Raw genomic sequence first — 16,963 nt, 5'->3', positions numbered from 1 at the left:
CAAATCTTTTTCTTGCACTATGACATAAATAAATTGATTTTTTGCATATCACAATCGTATTCAATAGAATACATTTATGAAATGCGTCGAAGATTCTCTTCTTTCTTATTCATAGATTAATAGCTGTGAATCTTAATCAAATAACACAGAACAACGGTAAAATAACAGAGATAAACGGATTATATAAATAATATTTTTCCCCAAAATTTGAGTAAGCGTCCAAAGGAATAAAATTAAAATTATTAGAGAAAATTGATCTCTTTTTAATAAGATTTAAAGAAAATAGCGATTAATTTTTAGAAGAATAGGACAGGTGCGTCGTACAAGAAACAAGTTCAAATCCAGCCACTTTGTTTCTTTTTAATTATATGTAGTTACGTAATAAATTTACATACATCATAACAACGGCGTAGGCTACCGGAGACAATGCATTTTGACATTGTGACAAATTCTTATAATACTCTATCGTAGGCTCGAGTTGAATCGACAATCAGTCCTACTGTTTATGCGCGAGACCTACAGCGAATCCGGCTAGATAAAGTAGTACAGAACATTAATGCGCATATAAAACGTCAGCACGTACAGTGTGACAAAATCACTTACGCACGGCGATATAAACGGCTCGCCAAATGATGCTCTAAATGATCTGGCTATAAATCACTATACCAGCTGACAGAAATGATCGTAGTTATGCAGAAAGGAGTCTCAACATCAAAAATTGATATAATTAAGATAATTTCTCACGGACGTACAGCCATTTTTTAGGGAAACATTAAAAATAAAAATTCCACAACAATATTAAATTAAAACTAAAATAATTATGTTTTCTAACAAATGATGATTTCTCCTTGCAAGTTAATTATATTATATTATACATGACACATATATGTATATACACTACACGTATTTAGCAACATTTTGTAATAGCAAAAATCCAAAAAATTCACCGTTGGTATATCTCTCTGCGTAACAATGTTTTTATGCCATGCTTATACATTTGGTGATTTAAATTTAGATATCTTTAGATGACCTTTAATCATACACTACTACGCACTACTGCGTTCAGCCGAATTCGCTATTCGCGCCGACACAAGAAGAGTGTGCACGATTATAATACGAATTTTTAGTATGCGATTACATTGACGGTGTTTTAAAACGACAAATCGTCAAAAAATCATTTCTATGTACATTGAATATGTTAGTGAGGCAGGTGGATGTACAGCGTTGGTACCGAATATGACATTCGCGGCTCAGCATTCCCTATCAACTTGCTGTAAATATATTTATTCAGCGTTCATTTTCTTAAATGATAAAATAAATACACACGAGTATGGCCAACTAATCCTTTAACTGCAAACGTCATGTGTATATTAATCCAATAATTAATATACATATAAGCAAAGTCGAGAGCAAAGTAGAATTAGAAATAAAAAAGAATGATTGTATGACTTCTCGTTGTTGTGAAACATTTTTATGGAAATAATATAAATCATAATAATATATTATAATTGCATAAGATGCATCTTGTATATTGATTTTGTAAAACTTTTTTAGTGTGCAGCTAGATTAAAGAATATTATTATCATTTACTTTATTCGACTATATAATATGCATAACGCGGATATAAAATTTATGGACGATAAAATTAAATATTACTGACGTTAAGAAGCAGTATATCCAAATTATACGAAAAGTTAATGCAGATTAATTAACTTAATTGCCGTTCCTTGAAAAAATGTAGCAATAAGAAATTTTTTTCACAGAGAAATTAGATTAAAATTCTCAGACAATCATACTTAATTTAAATTGGCAAAAGTCATAAGAAACAAGTAAATTCTCTGTAACTGGATCTTCTTATTGTTTCTTTATAATTTCGTAACAGAGATTCTGGTGGGAATTTATCGCAAATAAATTCGTGTTTTGTTTAATTATTCGACATATAAAATTCGCTTAAGTACAGATACGGGCTGATAGAGTAATGCGATCCGTTTATCATCTCAAAGCCAAATGCGTTTCGGTCGTGGCAGCGAAAATCAATTCGACAAACTGAAGTGCTACGATCCTCGTTGACATCCGCCATCGAATCCTTCGGTGACTCTGCACGGAACGATCTCGGATCTCGGACGAGTTAGACGAGTAGCGCATCAGTTCATTCGCGGTGATTTGAATCGGTCTCGAGGGTGTCCAAGCTGATCTCACCGGTGATCTTGTTCAAATTGTTGCAAAGACGAAACAGCCTCGTCACGTCCGGATGAAGTCCCGCGTCGCTGACCGCGCCGTTTGACATAAGTACAGAACACACCGCAGACAGATCGAGATCGGCTGGCACAATTTGTATATTACGACCAAACCTGTTTAACGGAATTAATTTATTTATATTTCGATCGCAATTATTTATTTTATATTCTATTTTTCTCTTATGAGAGAGAAGCCTTTTAGAAGATAAACTGATTAACACTACTTTTCGTTTTTAGTATTAAAGCACTAATCATAGTACTATAATTCTAGTATACTAAAATTAAGAAATCTACAAAAAAATGGAATTAAAAAATAATACTTTTATTTATGTGCATAATTATTACAAAATTCATCGAGATCTGTGGCCTAACGTCATATTGAAAATTATGTGAGTCAAAAGTAGAGAGAAGATATCGCTTTCTATTTGCAAATTCGATTTCTCTGAAGACGAAAAACTTCGTGTTTTTCTCGCGAAAAACTTTTACATTTATTTATTTATATTGTATCTTTTTTCATTTATGTTTTATTAATTTTTTTCTGCAAAATCTATCGATAACGAGCCTCTCTGTATATTTCCACTTTTGATAATATCATTCAAGAAAGCGTGCATCTTTAACGCATCACACAATTTAGATAAAAGCGAGATAATGCAAATATAACTAAGAAAAATGATCGTGTTACATGTGTGCTGAACTTTCCAATGTCATGACGCAAGAAGAAAACAACAATAGGTAGATACTTAGATACGAGTCTCCAGTGAATCTGTTATGCTGTTGCGTCATCGTCCATTTTTCTGCTTTAGAGACTTTTCTAAGGCACGGAACAAGTATTATGCGTCTTACCCTCGTATACTTTTCTCCGTATCTTTCGCGCGCCCATTATTTTGACGATAAATAATGATAATAATCTCGATACTTTATAGATCATACACGCACTACACCTGCGTTCTCATTATTTGTGCATGCCGCAAAAATTGCACGAACTCGCAATACTTGCAATTTCTTATATAAAAAGGTATACGTCTAGCCTACCGCGACAATACTTCAATATCATTTGATATTATTTCATACGTATCATCTAATATATATATGACATATAATGTACTCTATTGTACATCTCAATAACTACAAGCTTAAAAATGCGATGAAACAAATACCTGATGAAATTAAGATCGTTTTTCCCGCGTTTTGGTTGTTCACCGTTCGTAGCCTTGATACCGGACCGACCGAGTCTGATCACTACGTCCGGCGACTTCCATCGAGGATGCCTGCTAACTTTCGAGTTGATTTCATTATCGAATGCCGAATCATCCATGGTGTTAAAGCCGGATTGACCGCGTCCGAATCTAATGAAAGAGGAACCTCCCATAGTGCTGCGCCTCTCTTTAGATTCGCTATCCTCCTTACGATCATCCATATCGTGCCTTTTAATCATGTATTCGAATTCGTTTGGCGATTCCTTGAAGAGTCTCAGGCTACTATCGTCCTTCAAGACTGAGGAGGACACGAGTATCCAATTGCAGAGAAATGCCATTGCATTAAAAGCCCAGAGTGTAATCTACGATTAAAAATTGCATATTTTGCGGCAAAACTGTGCATTTATTATTGTGTATATCTGATCGTATTTCAATTTATAGAATTTATGAAAAATATAACACACTATCTTACAACACTCGCAATTTATATTAACAATAAGATTCTTTAATTTTATTATTTGTTTGCTTTCTCAAGTTTAATTCGCGAAAAATCGTTTTTTTTTTTTTTTTTTTTCTAATTATTTTAACTCAAAAACTATTGATATTTTATCTTTATTTCGATATTTTTAATTAAAAGGAAATCATCTCTAGATTAATAAAAAAGTTTGTCATCAAAATTAAGATCTCAAGATATAAGACATACAATATAATTTTTTTTTAATTTGATCATAATTTAAATCTTTAATTTTTTCTTAAGAAAGACAAAAGAGCATTAATAAAAATAGCATAAGTAAAAATAGAAGCAAATGTAATATGTTGTAAAATTAACTTTTATTTTTTAAATGTCTCGTTCAATAAATCTCTGATCTCTATCAAAGAAAATTTGTCTAGTTACCAAAACGATATTTTCAATATTATAATCATGTAATCTAAATTATTATTTTTGTGCAAATTATAAAACATGTAAAATAATTTAAAAAATTTGTGCTTACAAGAATATAAGAACTGAAGTATTAAAAAAAAATAAAATATATTACACGACGAGTATATATATTTATACTGTTATAAGTCATGACATCTTATATTTAGGTTTATCATCTCAAACATGGTTGAGATTATAAATCCGGTGGAGTTTCTAAGTAACTTCACTCAATTGTAATTGGTTTGTTGAGATCAGCTAAGATTACATAGTGCAACAGCAACGGCATGTCGTTTAACATGCGTCACGATAAATTATATTGGCGTCTCATTATTCATCTTAATATCCTGTTTAGCAATATCATGACACAGCGAGCAAGATTAATACGATGCCTTACGTTACTTTAATTAATTCTGTACGCGACTGCCATTCATAATCATATCGCCCACAGATTTTGCTACGTGCATCACTAAAAAGCTGCAGATTCGCTGCATTTGAGAAGAAATGAATATTAATATAGGTGGGCAGATATACTTTAAATTAATTTACTAATATTTATTTTTATTTTCTTTTCAAATTACATTGCATCAGTTAATATATTCAATTTCCCATATAACTCGATGCTGAGATGCTGATCGCATCTCATATCGAATTATATTGGATGCGCGCCACTATCGCGTAAACAAATTAATGGATTTTTTTATTTATTCTTGGAATCTCTTTCTCTCTCTCTCTCTCTCTCAATAGCTTTTTTCCATCTAAAAAAAATGTTGTAGCTCCAATAAATTTTATATAATTCACAGTTAAAAATAAAAATTCTCATGAAGCTTGACAAAATGACGAAGTCAGATTCTTTTAATAAATTTGGACAGTGATGCGATTATAAAGGATGGTGACAAACATGATTAATTATCGTAATGAAAAATAAAGGACTACATTAATCTTATTTATTGTCCTCAAAAAATAAGATAAAATTGCAACATTTTTAAGTAGAATGTATTGTATTTTGGTGTTTTTACTTTTTATAAAAAAGGTTTTTTTTTTTTAAAGAAAAAAATAGATATCTAAAAATAATACTTATAGCATATGCGGCATTTCAAATTTCAAAATTTTTTTTTCCTAAATATTGTATTATTACAATATGAAGAAATTATAAATATACAAAATTTCGCATGTCACAAGATAAATTTTAACTTTAAAAAATATATCATTTGAGATTAAGCTATAACAATATTTAATATCAAAAATTTTTAACATGAAAAATAATAAATGATATTCTACATTATGTGAATATCAGAAAAGAATCGATTTTCATTAAATATATTGACTTGATCGAGTGAAGGAATACATTATATGTATTATATTTGAAATCAGTTAATATCCGAAAAAATGCAATTTATATATTTTTCAAATATTACGTTATCCTTCATTTTTAAAAATTAGAAAATATATGGATTGCATATTTCAAAAGAAAATTGAATTAAGTAATATCATGAAAAAATGCTTATGAACCCTCATCACACCTGCCCACGTCTTTTTCAAGTTATTCTTCAGAAATAGAATAGAAATATTCTTTTATCTTGCCATCTTCCTAATGAAATATAATGGTTAATGTTGTTCCCAATTTTTTTCAGCAAATGAGTTAATATTGCTAAATTCAGAATTATGTAGAAAGAGAAATGAGAAAAAGTCATGATAAATTTCAACGTAAAAAAAATTGAACACGCGTGAAATAATGTCACTCACATTTTACAGAAACAGGAACTGTAATAGAACGTATGAGCTTCGCTCTATATTGTCGCTTCAACATTGAGAAATTATGGGTCTGCGGTAACATGGTTAAATGAAATCCAAAATTAATTAAAGCAAAATAGCAAAGTATATCTTAATATCGTGAAAGTAGAAAATCACATGGAAAAGCAACAGCGGATTAATCACAAAACTTGCTCGTTAGATATCTACCATTAATGCGTAAAATTGATCTATATTGTTATTATTTACAAAATTTTTCAAAACGTAAAATAATTTTAATTTTATGATGCGAGAAATGTTCATCAAATGAAATTGAAAACAATATAGTACAATTGCACAACTTTATTCGAAGTAACTTTTATTATTTAAAACACACACACAATTAGTATTGATACTTCGATACTTTTTTCTATCTAAAAAGAAATTTCTACAAAAAAATCTTTTTTTCTTCTAAATTATTTTATTAAAGCAGATATTAATAAAAAATATGAAACTTTTTAATTAATTTAATAATTTGCAGCTCTTCTGAATATTATCTATATGACAGTTAATTCGTTTAGTAACAGCAGTAAAACTTTAAAATATTTCTCTCTTTCTCTTTTTCCCTTTCTTTATTTTTTATATATATATTTTATATGCAAAATAAAAATTTAATTTTCCGAAACTTGTAAATTATCGATTTTCAAAAACACGTGTACGACCTACATATAAAAAACATGAAAGATATTAAACTATTAAATTATTAAACAAAATATATAAAAAATATATATTTATATACGATCCGAAATTTAATATCCACAATAATTAATACAAAAGTGTTAATTACTCTCAATCGGCATCATCAACTATTTAAATAAACAAAAATTTAGAATTGCTCGAAACCATTCTCTTATCATCATTCAGACCGAAACTAAAGGCAATAGTCCAGATATGAGATCACAGTCATTGAAGCCTGATTCACCGAGTGGTCCCGTATCACTGCAAAACCCGTAAAGCACTCACTCACGATAACGATAAAGCACTCACCATACTGTCGGCTTTTCGGTTCTTTCGGCTTCTTGATGCCGGGAGATGATGTAGGGAGATCAGGGAAATGTAAGTTTCGAAAGAAAAAGAGAAAGAGCGTATACGCGGTGGTGGATGGCTGACAGCGTGGTTTGCGGCGTGTTAGTGATGGTTGGTGGTGGAATGGGTATCCGGGGTTGGAGATGACACCTTTTATATAGGGACACCCTCTCGGCGCGCATATCATCCCCTCCTCCGTTTCCTACCCTGTCGCTAGTTTTCTCACCGCGTCGCACGAGAGGAGATGGTCTCACCTGAGTTATGATTGGCCAGAGCATACAACACGATACCTCTACATTATTTTGATTTAATTACACCTCCACAACCGGCTACCGACCTACGTAATCTTCTTTATTATTTATGGCTTTCGACAAATAATAATCATAGGGGCGGATGCGAGAATCCTTGTCGTCGCTGTTATCGGCGTTGTTATCGGCGACAATGTCAACGCCGATCTCGTCTTTCCTTTCTCTCTCTCTCTCTCTCTCTATACATATATATATATATATATTTACATCCTTCTCGGTGCGTCGCATTTTTGCATAAAAATAATCAGAGCCAAAATACAACGAGTTTTTGTTTTACTTGCATTTGACCCCCTTTGACCTGTTTTATGATTGTCAAAAATACAATGCAACAGGTAGAACCTCTCTGCTTAAATAATTCAAAAACTTGACTGCTTTTATTTTTTTCTTACGCAAGAATGTTACAGAAGAAGAGAAGAGGCAAAAAATATTTTCGTATCTTCTCAACGTAAAACTGCTTGTGACAGAAAAACTTCGTGCGCGCGCGATTAATCACGCAAGCGCTTGATTTACGTCTTACTTAAACTTTTGAGTAACGATCTGTATATTAGAGAAGAATAGGAATAGTTCCAAAAGCACGTAAAATGCATTACACGCGAGTTTGCATCTATTTGGGCTGACCGTAGGGATGCCAAGTCAGAGCAAAAAAGATAAGTGTAAAGTCGGAGCTTTTAACTTTTAATGCTTACGCACATATATAAAACAGCCATACTTTATAATATAATTTTGCAACATAAATTTATCTTCGCATTTTCTTCTTTGTATTTTCATAACTTATATCTTGCATTATTTTCAATGCAAAGATGAATCGAGAAGCAAAATGAATAAACTATGAGAAAGTAAAATAAAAATGAATGAGAAACTTGAAATACATTAAAAATCTTGCATAAAAGAACAAAGATATTATAAGATATATCAATAAGAAACTTTTATAGTATAATAGCAAAAATAAATTACAAAATTTTTTAATATATAAATTATTCTCTTTATAATTCCAAGAAAAAGTAACCAATTTAACAAAAATTTAACAAGGAATTAATTTTTGAAGTATAAGCTATTAAAAATAAAAAGTTTTTTAAAATTTAAAGTAACATCTTCCGTAAGAAATCAACGTGCATATGCGACAAATAAAAAAGGCATAATCTGTACGTCAGAGCTAAAGTGTATTAAGTCCATTTTTGTCAGATACGCTTTTATTCGACCAATGCTAAATTTTACTGCATCCAATAAAAACGTATCTGACAAAAATGGATTTAATATACTTTAGCTCTGACGTATAGTTATAAGCGTTAAAGTTATCTTTTATGCGGAAAAGAAATAATTTCTAGAGAAGATAAGAGGCGTGTTATGCTCCATTGCATAAACTCGCATTCAAGTTTAATATTAGCGCAAAGCTCATCTCCCTATTACCGACATCGAGCAAACTGTTGCAAATTCGCGTAATTCATGCTTGTTATTGCAAGAATTTAACAGCTCTCTAGTACGTCGCATTAATATAAGTTTCTTTTACAGTATTTATCTCATCTAAATATACGTTTTCGAGAGACACTATATACTCGTAAAATTTCTCTCGTTTTATTTTACCGTTAAATAATTCTCTTAAGAAAATAATTTTTTCCAGAGACATAAACCATTTTATATAAATTCGAAATTATTGAATAAAATTCATTGTCAGATAAAGAGGAATTTAATCTACTCTCGCATATCTCTTCAAATCTTAGAGTGTTTGCGAGAAAAGATAATTAATTATTTAAAAATTAAAACCCAAGATTTCCTTGAAGAAACATCGGCAGACAATATGAAAGACCTGAAAGACCTGAAAAAACATATTCAATAGTTTTAACTGTTAATATATGATACAGTACATCTGGATGATTTGTCTTTTGCATCTTTTTTTGCTATAATATTTGCTATAATCTTACATTATATTAAATTTCATGTACAATTGTAAACACACACAAGAACATGTAAAAAAATATTTCTCATCTAACTCTATTTCAAAGTACATTTTATGTTCATCAAGGTCAAGAAAGCTCAATTTTAATCGTTTTTTATCTAAACTGAATCAATTTATCTCTAAAACTATCCGAGCATAAATTTCTGGGAAAAGATTAGTTTAAACTCTTAAACAAATTTCCATCCCTATGTTTATTTCGCGCTTTACACAATTAAACAGTTCATTTACATAATACATATAATTAAAATACGCAGTATGAGTGAGAATTATATAGCGAGTATTTATTGCGACAAATAATAGAATAGCGGCAAATATATTGTTTAGTACGATATATACAGGGTGTCCCAGAATAAGGGGTACACCTGTTAATGGCAGATTCCTGGAATTATTTTGAGACGATTTTTTCTCAACAAAAATGTCGAGATACCAATAATTTTCGAGTTATAAGCGATTGAAAATAAAGGGTTTTTCGCAAACTAAGCCTTGTGGAATTAAAATAATAATAAATTCACATTCTTCAGTTAATTTCAGGTATAGAGTTTACTTTAATAGAATTTTAATTTAAAAGGCTTATTGTTAGTTACAAAGATACATGATGGCAAAAATTGAGAACGTGCAAAAAATGATGACCTCTCTCGACATTTTCGCTGAGGAAAAATCGTCTCCAAATGATTCCAGGAATCTGCCATTAACAGGTGTACTCCTTATTCTGGGACACCCTGTACGTATGTATACATGTATATACAATAATGCAACGCATTGAGCTTTTAATTTCTTGCCAAAGTTAAATTAGTTTTTCCGCGCATTGTAATTAACAATAGTGCCTTAATTGTACAGATATCCAACAGAATATCAGAATTATTCTTCCGCGGTAAGTTCCATTCTTTTGCGAGAAATAGTCTTCCAAGAAAATTAACGAAGCGATAATTAAATCTTTCGCAGTAGCATTAAGGATCACAAATAATTACTAAATTACTTCGCAATCTTGCTTACACCTTCGCTCCTCTACACATTTTCATCTTTAAAATTATTGTTTTAAACTATCATGTACATACAGCAAACACGTTTCTAATATAAGTAAGATTTGTCGAAGTTTGCATCACGCAATTAAAAAAATGATGGATTTTAATAGCAAATTTATTGTAATAGCATATGCAGAATATTTTTTACTAAACTATGATTTTACTACAAATTATTTGACTGATCCAGAATCAATTTTTTCTCAACGAGAAAATATCGAAACATTCGTAGTATACAGTTATAAATCATGATTATAAATAAAGCTATTTTTTGCGAATACTGAGCTACAAAAAAAATAGATAATAAATTTTAAGCAATTCTGAGTAGATTAAACTTCACTTAATTTCAATTATTAAGAGATGCATATTATTGTTAAAAATTGGAAAAATATGAAAAATGACAAACTTCCTCGACATTTTCATTATATCAAAAAATCACTTTCAGATTGACCGAAAAAGCCATCTAATGATTGCGAAATATTTCTTCCACATTTTGAAAAATCATAAAATAATATAATGTACATTTTAGAAAAACTGTCCTAGCCGATAATTAATTGTACAAAATAAGGGCTCATAGTTACGATATTGTTGCAATTACATGCACAATTGAAAGGGTTCAGTCTAAATAATATGTAGGAGTATCTCCGGCGGAGTAAAAGAGGTCAAAGTCATTGCGTTTCATTAATCAGCGGTTAGGCGACGAAATGTCTATTCAACAGGTTGTTAACTACTTAAATCTATGGTAGCCCCTTCTTGCCACTCTTGTCTGTGGCGATACCGACGTACCGCGCTTCTCACCATAGTCAGTGTCAATTTGACGACGGTTCGCACTTCAACTCGCGATGCGGCTTTCTTGCATCATCTACTCGGCGATCACGCTTACCTTATTCAACAATGTAGTGTTGTATGCGAGCGGCACGCCGGAAAGTAAGTGTGAATGATCAGCGAGTATAGCGCGAAGCGTCCCAAAAATTGTTTGAGATCCTTGCGATACACTACACATGGTGCGACATTTTTGCAAAAAATTGACGACAAAAATAGAAATATAGAATCGCATAATTTATGCTTCTCATTAATTTAACTAATAAATTATTTGTTTAATAATATATCGCTATTAAAAAGTAAGCCATTATAGACATTTGTTCGCTTCTTTTTTAATTCAAAATATATATGATTATTAGAGATTAAAAGGGACTTTGTGACGATTTATTTGGTTTTAATCTTATATAATGTTTTGGCAAGATTCATTAGTATCTTATCAGTATTTGAAAGTACTGCTAATAATATAATAATAAACTTAATGATCAATGATCACGAACGTAACATCTAGAAATAAATAAATTAGACAAGAAATATATCTACGTGCCACAAAGTTATTCTTTCTATTATAGAGTAATATAGTGATATAAATATAGTGTAGCTGCGTAAAGGTAATTTGATTTTATATTAACAAATTGTTAATATTTTTAATTTTTGAAAAATAATTATCGCAACAGATCTCTATGTATCTGTTTCCATGTATGTACTTCAGATAATTGGAAGTTACAGCATCCTCCCCATTCAATTACAATTTTTATAATTATATATACATATATATAATTCCATATGCGACATTTCTTCATAAATAAGACATTGATAAATATCATACAGTTAACATTATCAATATTAATTTCGTGTTGTTTTTGTTTTGAATATCATGTCTCAGTTTTGCACATTAACGTGTCCGTGTGGCATTGAAATCTGAATATATTGAAAATACGTACCCCTCGACAAAATATACTTTATACATGGAATATTCGAAATATTCCCTGTCGACGAACGTATACACTTCCTTATTTACCATCCGCGGTTGCTGATTGTCGTCATTTATCCACTTGTACTGTTATTCAAAGCGAATCAGACGAATGAATGAGCCTCAATATTTCCAAATACCATTCGCAGCCAACAATGTTGCATATTAGCAACATATTTCAATAACATTAGATTTATTTATTATAACTTTGCAGATCTTTGCATTTCTTATGTTTAAATGAATATGTGTTACGTCTTACAAATTGCAATCTTAATTTTGATGATTAATTTTTTGACAAATTTACAATTGATTTTTGCTTATGTTAGCAAGAATGTTGAATAGTTTCTAAGTTATAAGTTTTACAAGTGAAGAGTTTGTTTTGCAAATTAAGCAAAACGCGAGGATAAATGTGTAAGTACAATATTTGTGTTCTTTTTTTAATTAATTTTAAGTAGAATTTATTTCTATAGAATTCTAATTCAAAGTTATAAATATATGTATATAAAAAAATTAGAAATAGAGTTGCAATAAACGATGATCTGTCTTGATATTTTCGTGAATGAAGACTCAATTCTAAATTAATCATTAAAATCGTGATCTTTGGAGGAAAAAAGAAAAAAAAGTAAAATGTAGAAAGTATAAACAAACAAAATTAAAACACGACTCCTGGATAATTTACGTATTATCACGATATTCTGCTTATGAGATCATCTCGTGAATGGTAAACGTGGGCAAGGCGCAAATTGTTGTATCTCACGTAATGAAGAAGATTACAGCTTCCGACATTGTCCCTCGGTGATTTACAGGGACTCCTATGTGGAATTACACTTGGACCGATCGATTGAAGCAAGATCTATTTGTAAAATACGATAAATTTGCTCGACCGGCGCAACATTTCAACACGACAGTGGTTAACTTCGACATTACTATTCTTTCTGTCGATGTGGCAAGTATGCGCAAAATTAAAACACATACAGGGATATGACTTTACCCTATTTGATTCTAAAATTGGCTTTCTCAATTTTCAGGATGATTTCAAGTCTACCGTTACTTTAACCGGATGGGCTTCTCATGTAAGTATGTTTAAGAATTATATTCCCTGTAACTTATTTAAGCAACGTACTTAATAACGAAACTTTTATTAAAATTAAAATTTAGACATGAGATTTTTTAAGAACGTATATATATATATAATTTTTTATATTTAATATAATAATTGGAATGTTTTGAATATTTTCGTGCAATATTAACGAAAATATATACCAGTGATTAATTAATAATTAATAGCGCTGAGGATTATTATTAAAATTTCACTCTCACCGATCGATTGTCGTTTTCCATTTGTAGTTGTGGACAGACGACAAACTCAAATGGGATCCCGCCAAATATGGCAATCTTCCACATATTCATGTAGGGAACCACGAAGTGTGGCAACCGGACGTTCTGCTATATCACAGGTATACGCGACATTGTACCTCGATTGTCGATTAAAAAAATTTCTAAAAAAATTATATAAGTTATCGGAATATATTTTTCATCTAGCGGAACTGGGGGTACGGTCGAGCATTATGGTGATACATCCTGTATCATATACCATGATGGTCGAGTTTTGTGGGTACCGCCCGCGCAATTTATCGGGCTTTGCGAGCTAGATCTTCGTCTATGGCCCTTCGATACGCAAATTTGTAATATGACGTTCGGTTCTTGGACATTTCACGGCGAGCAAATTGATATGCAATTGGGCAAGTCTGAAAATATGGTATGGGAAACATTTAATCGTGTTAATTGTCTACACTGAGAGAATTTTCTCTTAGAATTAACCCTGAAAATCATGGTAATCGTGGGACAATATGGTGTGGAAAGAATTTTATGAGAATTTCTCGGATTAATATTTATCACAATAAAATATAAAACACATGTTTGATTAATTTTACTAAACTGCATAGTAAAATTAATCAAACATATTTTATATTTTATTGTAATAGATATTAGTACTTTTATCGCGATAAATATTAATCAGAGAAATTTTCATAAAATTCTTTCCATACCATATTGTCCCACGATTACCATAATTTTCAGGGTAAATTCTAAGAGAAAATTCTTTATACATATGTATATATGTAGAATGTAAAGACTTTACTTAATATCACGGTTTTATCAGATGAATTTTTTTTGCACTATATATATCTGGTAAAACTATTTTTTTAAATATCGCAAAAAATATACATACTTTTTTTTACTTTCGAAATTTCGTGCTCTCGTTGATTTTCTCTTTTTTACTTGTTCCATTCATCAAGAGCAACGTTTAAGATATTTTATTGATTATATACATTCGTATATTTCATATCTCATCCGATTACTGTAATATATACTTTCGTTTCAAATATTTTATTCTCCAAACTATTTTTATTCCCTTGAAAAAGAAGACAAAAATTAAAAAGAAATGTCTTCGAATTTCAAGTTTAAATACATGTGGTATTTTTTGTAAAAAATGAGGTTATTTAACATTAAATAACTTCGAGATATTGGACATGTTATGTTATTATAAATAATATGAAGATATTAGTGTTATAACAACGTTTTATAGGAACGCATGTACGTTAAAAATGCGGAGTGGAAGTTATTGGGTTTGAGCAGAAGTCGCGAAGCAGTCGTATATCCTTGTTGTCCAGATGCGTACATTAATCTAAATTTTCAAATGACCTTAAAGAGGAACTCGGCACTTTATTGTAGCATATTGCTGATGCCTGCTGCCGGTATGTATTCTCTTAATTATCCTTTAAATAACATTAATCCGGAAAAAGTAACGTTCTATGTATATTCTAAAGTGTTTATATCGAATTGTCCATTTTTTTCACACATATATTTATTGAAATATTCAGCAGTATATATTTTTATTCTAAATATATTTACTATTGTAAATATATATGCTGTTTATTTTACCAAATATTATATTAGATAATTACATGCTATTTTATTTTACTAAATGCTATATACTAAAATATGATCTAAACGTAGTAGTCTACATCATAGCAACACCATTGAGATTGTTTCCGAATTAATCGACTGTAAGATTAATTCAAAATCTAAACTTTATCACACACAATCTGATTCTGAATTTAATCCAGTCTATGATATTTACTTTACGATAAAAACTTTCAGCCATCGTCTTCCTGATTCTGGTCACGTTTTGGCTACCACCTCAAAGTGAAATGAAGATCAATGTTGCGACCTGTACTGTATTAATTATTGCCGTGTTTTTAGCCTACTTTGGTCTTAAAGTACCATTAACTGCGAATCCTCCGCTCATAGGTAGACTAACGCAAAAGCCTGATTCTTCTAGAATCTCTTCAATTATTTTCAATTATGCCTTAAAGAAAATTAATTAACCGCGTGTTGCAGTAAGAAATTTACTTGGTCTAAAAGGACAAACATGTTTCACTTGATTTGAGTTTACTTGATTCCAAGTTCTACAAATTTTAAACTGACAATAAACTTTAATAATAATTAAAATATTAGTTGTTTTTGCAAAATTTATGCTACAGTTTAAAAAATATATCTTTAAAAAATATGCTACCACATAAAATTAATATTAATATCGTGTTTCTAATCAATAAATTCGAATATATAGAAAATTAAGCATATCATGTATATATTTAATTATAACCAGAGAAAATATTTGTTCTTTCATAATGAGTAAATCTCTGCTGTGCACCGTGAAAATGACGAATATCGTTGACTAATGTTGCTTTTACAGTTTGCTTCTTTAGTGGTTGCCTCTGTCTAGTAACAATTTCATTGATATTATCAATACTGGTAATTAACATGTCAAAAAGAACATACTGCAAACCACTTCCACGAAATATTAGACTGTGTTTATTAAGTTGGCCTGGAAAACTGTTAGGACTTTCCGACCTTATAAATGTGGTAAGTAATTAACTCTTTATTATAGTAAGTAATTAATGGTTTATTTAATATTATTGTATAATGTTATTAGTGAAAATATGTAAATTATAAACATTCTCTCTTTTTCTATAATACTATATATTTTTAAACAATTTATTTTGGGATATTTTATTTTAGTTGTCAAATTTTAAATGCATTATTCATATTATTTGAAACATATATTTTTGACAAACTTTTTTTTATATATTTATGAGTGGCTTATTATTTTTGAATAAATCACTTTTTAATCAAATACTTCTGCAATTAAAAAAAATTGTTATTTATGTACTCATATTTATTTTAATGTTTGTAATTTTCTATCAGTATTAAAATACTGTTTTTGGAATACTGTTTTGTAATAACATAATCATTGATAAATTTCAACATGCATCGTTAATTTATCATTGATAATAATTTCTTCAGATCGAATCGCGACGGCCTATGCCAGGACAAGAATTGCGTGGTAAACTTACAGAGGAATCCACCACCAATTCGACGTCGAATATTTCAGACGATGGAGATCAACAGAATATAATTTCACCTACAAAAAATACCACTCAATTGGAATGGATTCTCGCGGGCACCGCCATTGATCGTATTGCATTTGCATCGTTCTGCTTGATCCTAGCAATAATGGCAATAGTGTGTATAAGTTAGTTAGAAATAAGAAAGTTTTCTTACAAGTCGCTTTAATACATCTTGATAATCTAATATATAAATGAAACATTATGAATAAATCATGAATTGTTTGTTCGATATTGATTTTATTCTCGTAA

The 16,963-nt window shown here is 30.2% G+C and overlaps 2 protein-coding genes across 4 annotated transcripts; one reads left to right on the top strand and one right to left on the bottom strand.

Moving 5' to 3' along the window:
* Window positions 1–273: 273 nt before the first annotated feature.
* LOC145940829 (FMRFamide-related peptides) lies at window positions 274–7,308 on the bottom strand. 2 transcript variants are annotated; one of them, XM_083046432.1, is made up of 4 exons: window positions 7,131–7,308; window positions 3,662–3,795; window positions 3,395–3,583; window positions 274–2,351 (listed from the first exon to the last, which is right to left on the bottom strand). In XM_083046432.1, exons 1-4 carry the CDS (start codon window positions 7,131–7,133, stop codon window positions 2,150–2,152), a joined length of 528 nt encoding a protein of 175 aa, XP_082902558.1. In that variant the 5' UTR covers window positions 7,134–7,308; the 3' UTR covers window positions 274–2,149. The 2 variants fall into 2 exon arrangements, with proteins under 2 accessions (XP_082902558.1, XP_082902557.1); XM_083046431.1 differs by having other exon boundaries at window positions 3,395–3,795.
* A 3,909-nt stretch (window positions 7,309–11,217) lies between these two features.
* Window positions 11,218–16,943, top strand: LOC145941260 (neuronal acetylcholine receptor subunit alpha-10-like). Of its 2 annotated transcripts, none has more exons than XM_083047279.1 (9): window positions 11,218–11,377; window positions 13,049–13,188; window positions 13,271–13,315; window positions 13,590–13,699; window positions 13,785–14,001; window positions 14,830–14,998; window positions 15,405–15,554; window positions 16,000–16,169; window positions 16,611–16,943. In XM_083047279.1, the coding sequence occupies exons 1-9, from the start codon at window positions 11,293–11,295 to the stop codon at window positions 16,842–16,844; spliced, it is 1,320 nt and encodes a 439-aa protein (XP_082903405.1). In that variant the 5' UTR covers window positions 11,218–11,292; the 3' UTR covers window positions 16,845–16,943. The 2 variants fall into 2 exon arrangements, with proteins under 2 accessions (XP_082903405.1, XP_082903407.1); XM_083047281.1 differs by lacking the exon at window positions 11,218–11,377 and adding an exon at window positions 12,552–12,653.
* Window positions 16,944–16,963: the final 20 nt, after the last annotated feature.

Source organism: Prenolepis imparis, unplaced genomic scaffold (genome assembly GCF_030444845.1).
Source record: "Prenolepis imparis isolate NDT839.2.m4 unplaced genomic scaffold, iyPreImpa1.0 SCAF_9, whole genome shotgun sequence".
Lineage (NCBI taxonomy): Eukaryota > Metazoa > Arthropoda > Insecta > Hymenoptera > Formicidae > Prenolepis > Prenolepis imparis.
The sequence above is the reverse complement of the archived record's forward strand: the minus strand, read 5'-3'. Positions and strand labels throughout refer to the sequence as shown.

Coding starts and splice junctions, on each gene's coding strand:
- LOC145941260 (XM_083047279.1), top strand. CDS start 11,293: ATGCGGCTTTCTTGCATCATCTACTCGGCGATCACGCTTACCTTATTC. Junction 13,189..13,270: donor CTATTCTTTCTGTCGATGTG/GCAAGTATGCGC, acceptor CTCAATTTTCAG/GATGATTTCAAGTCTACCGT. Junction 13,700..13,784: donor GACGTTCTGCTATATCACAG/GTATACGCGACA, acceptor TTTTTCATCTAG/CGGAACTGGGGGTACGGTCG.
- LOC145940829 (XM_083046431.1), bottom strand. Junction 2,352..3,394: donor AACGATCTTAATTTCATCAG/GTATTTGTTTCA, acceptor TCCGTTAAACAG/GTTTGGTCGTAATATACAAA.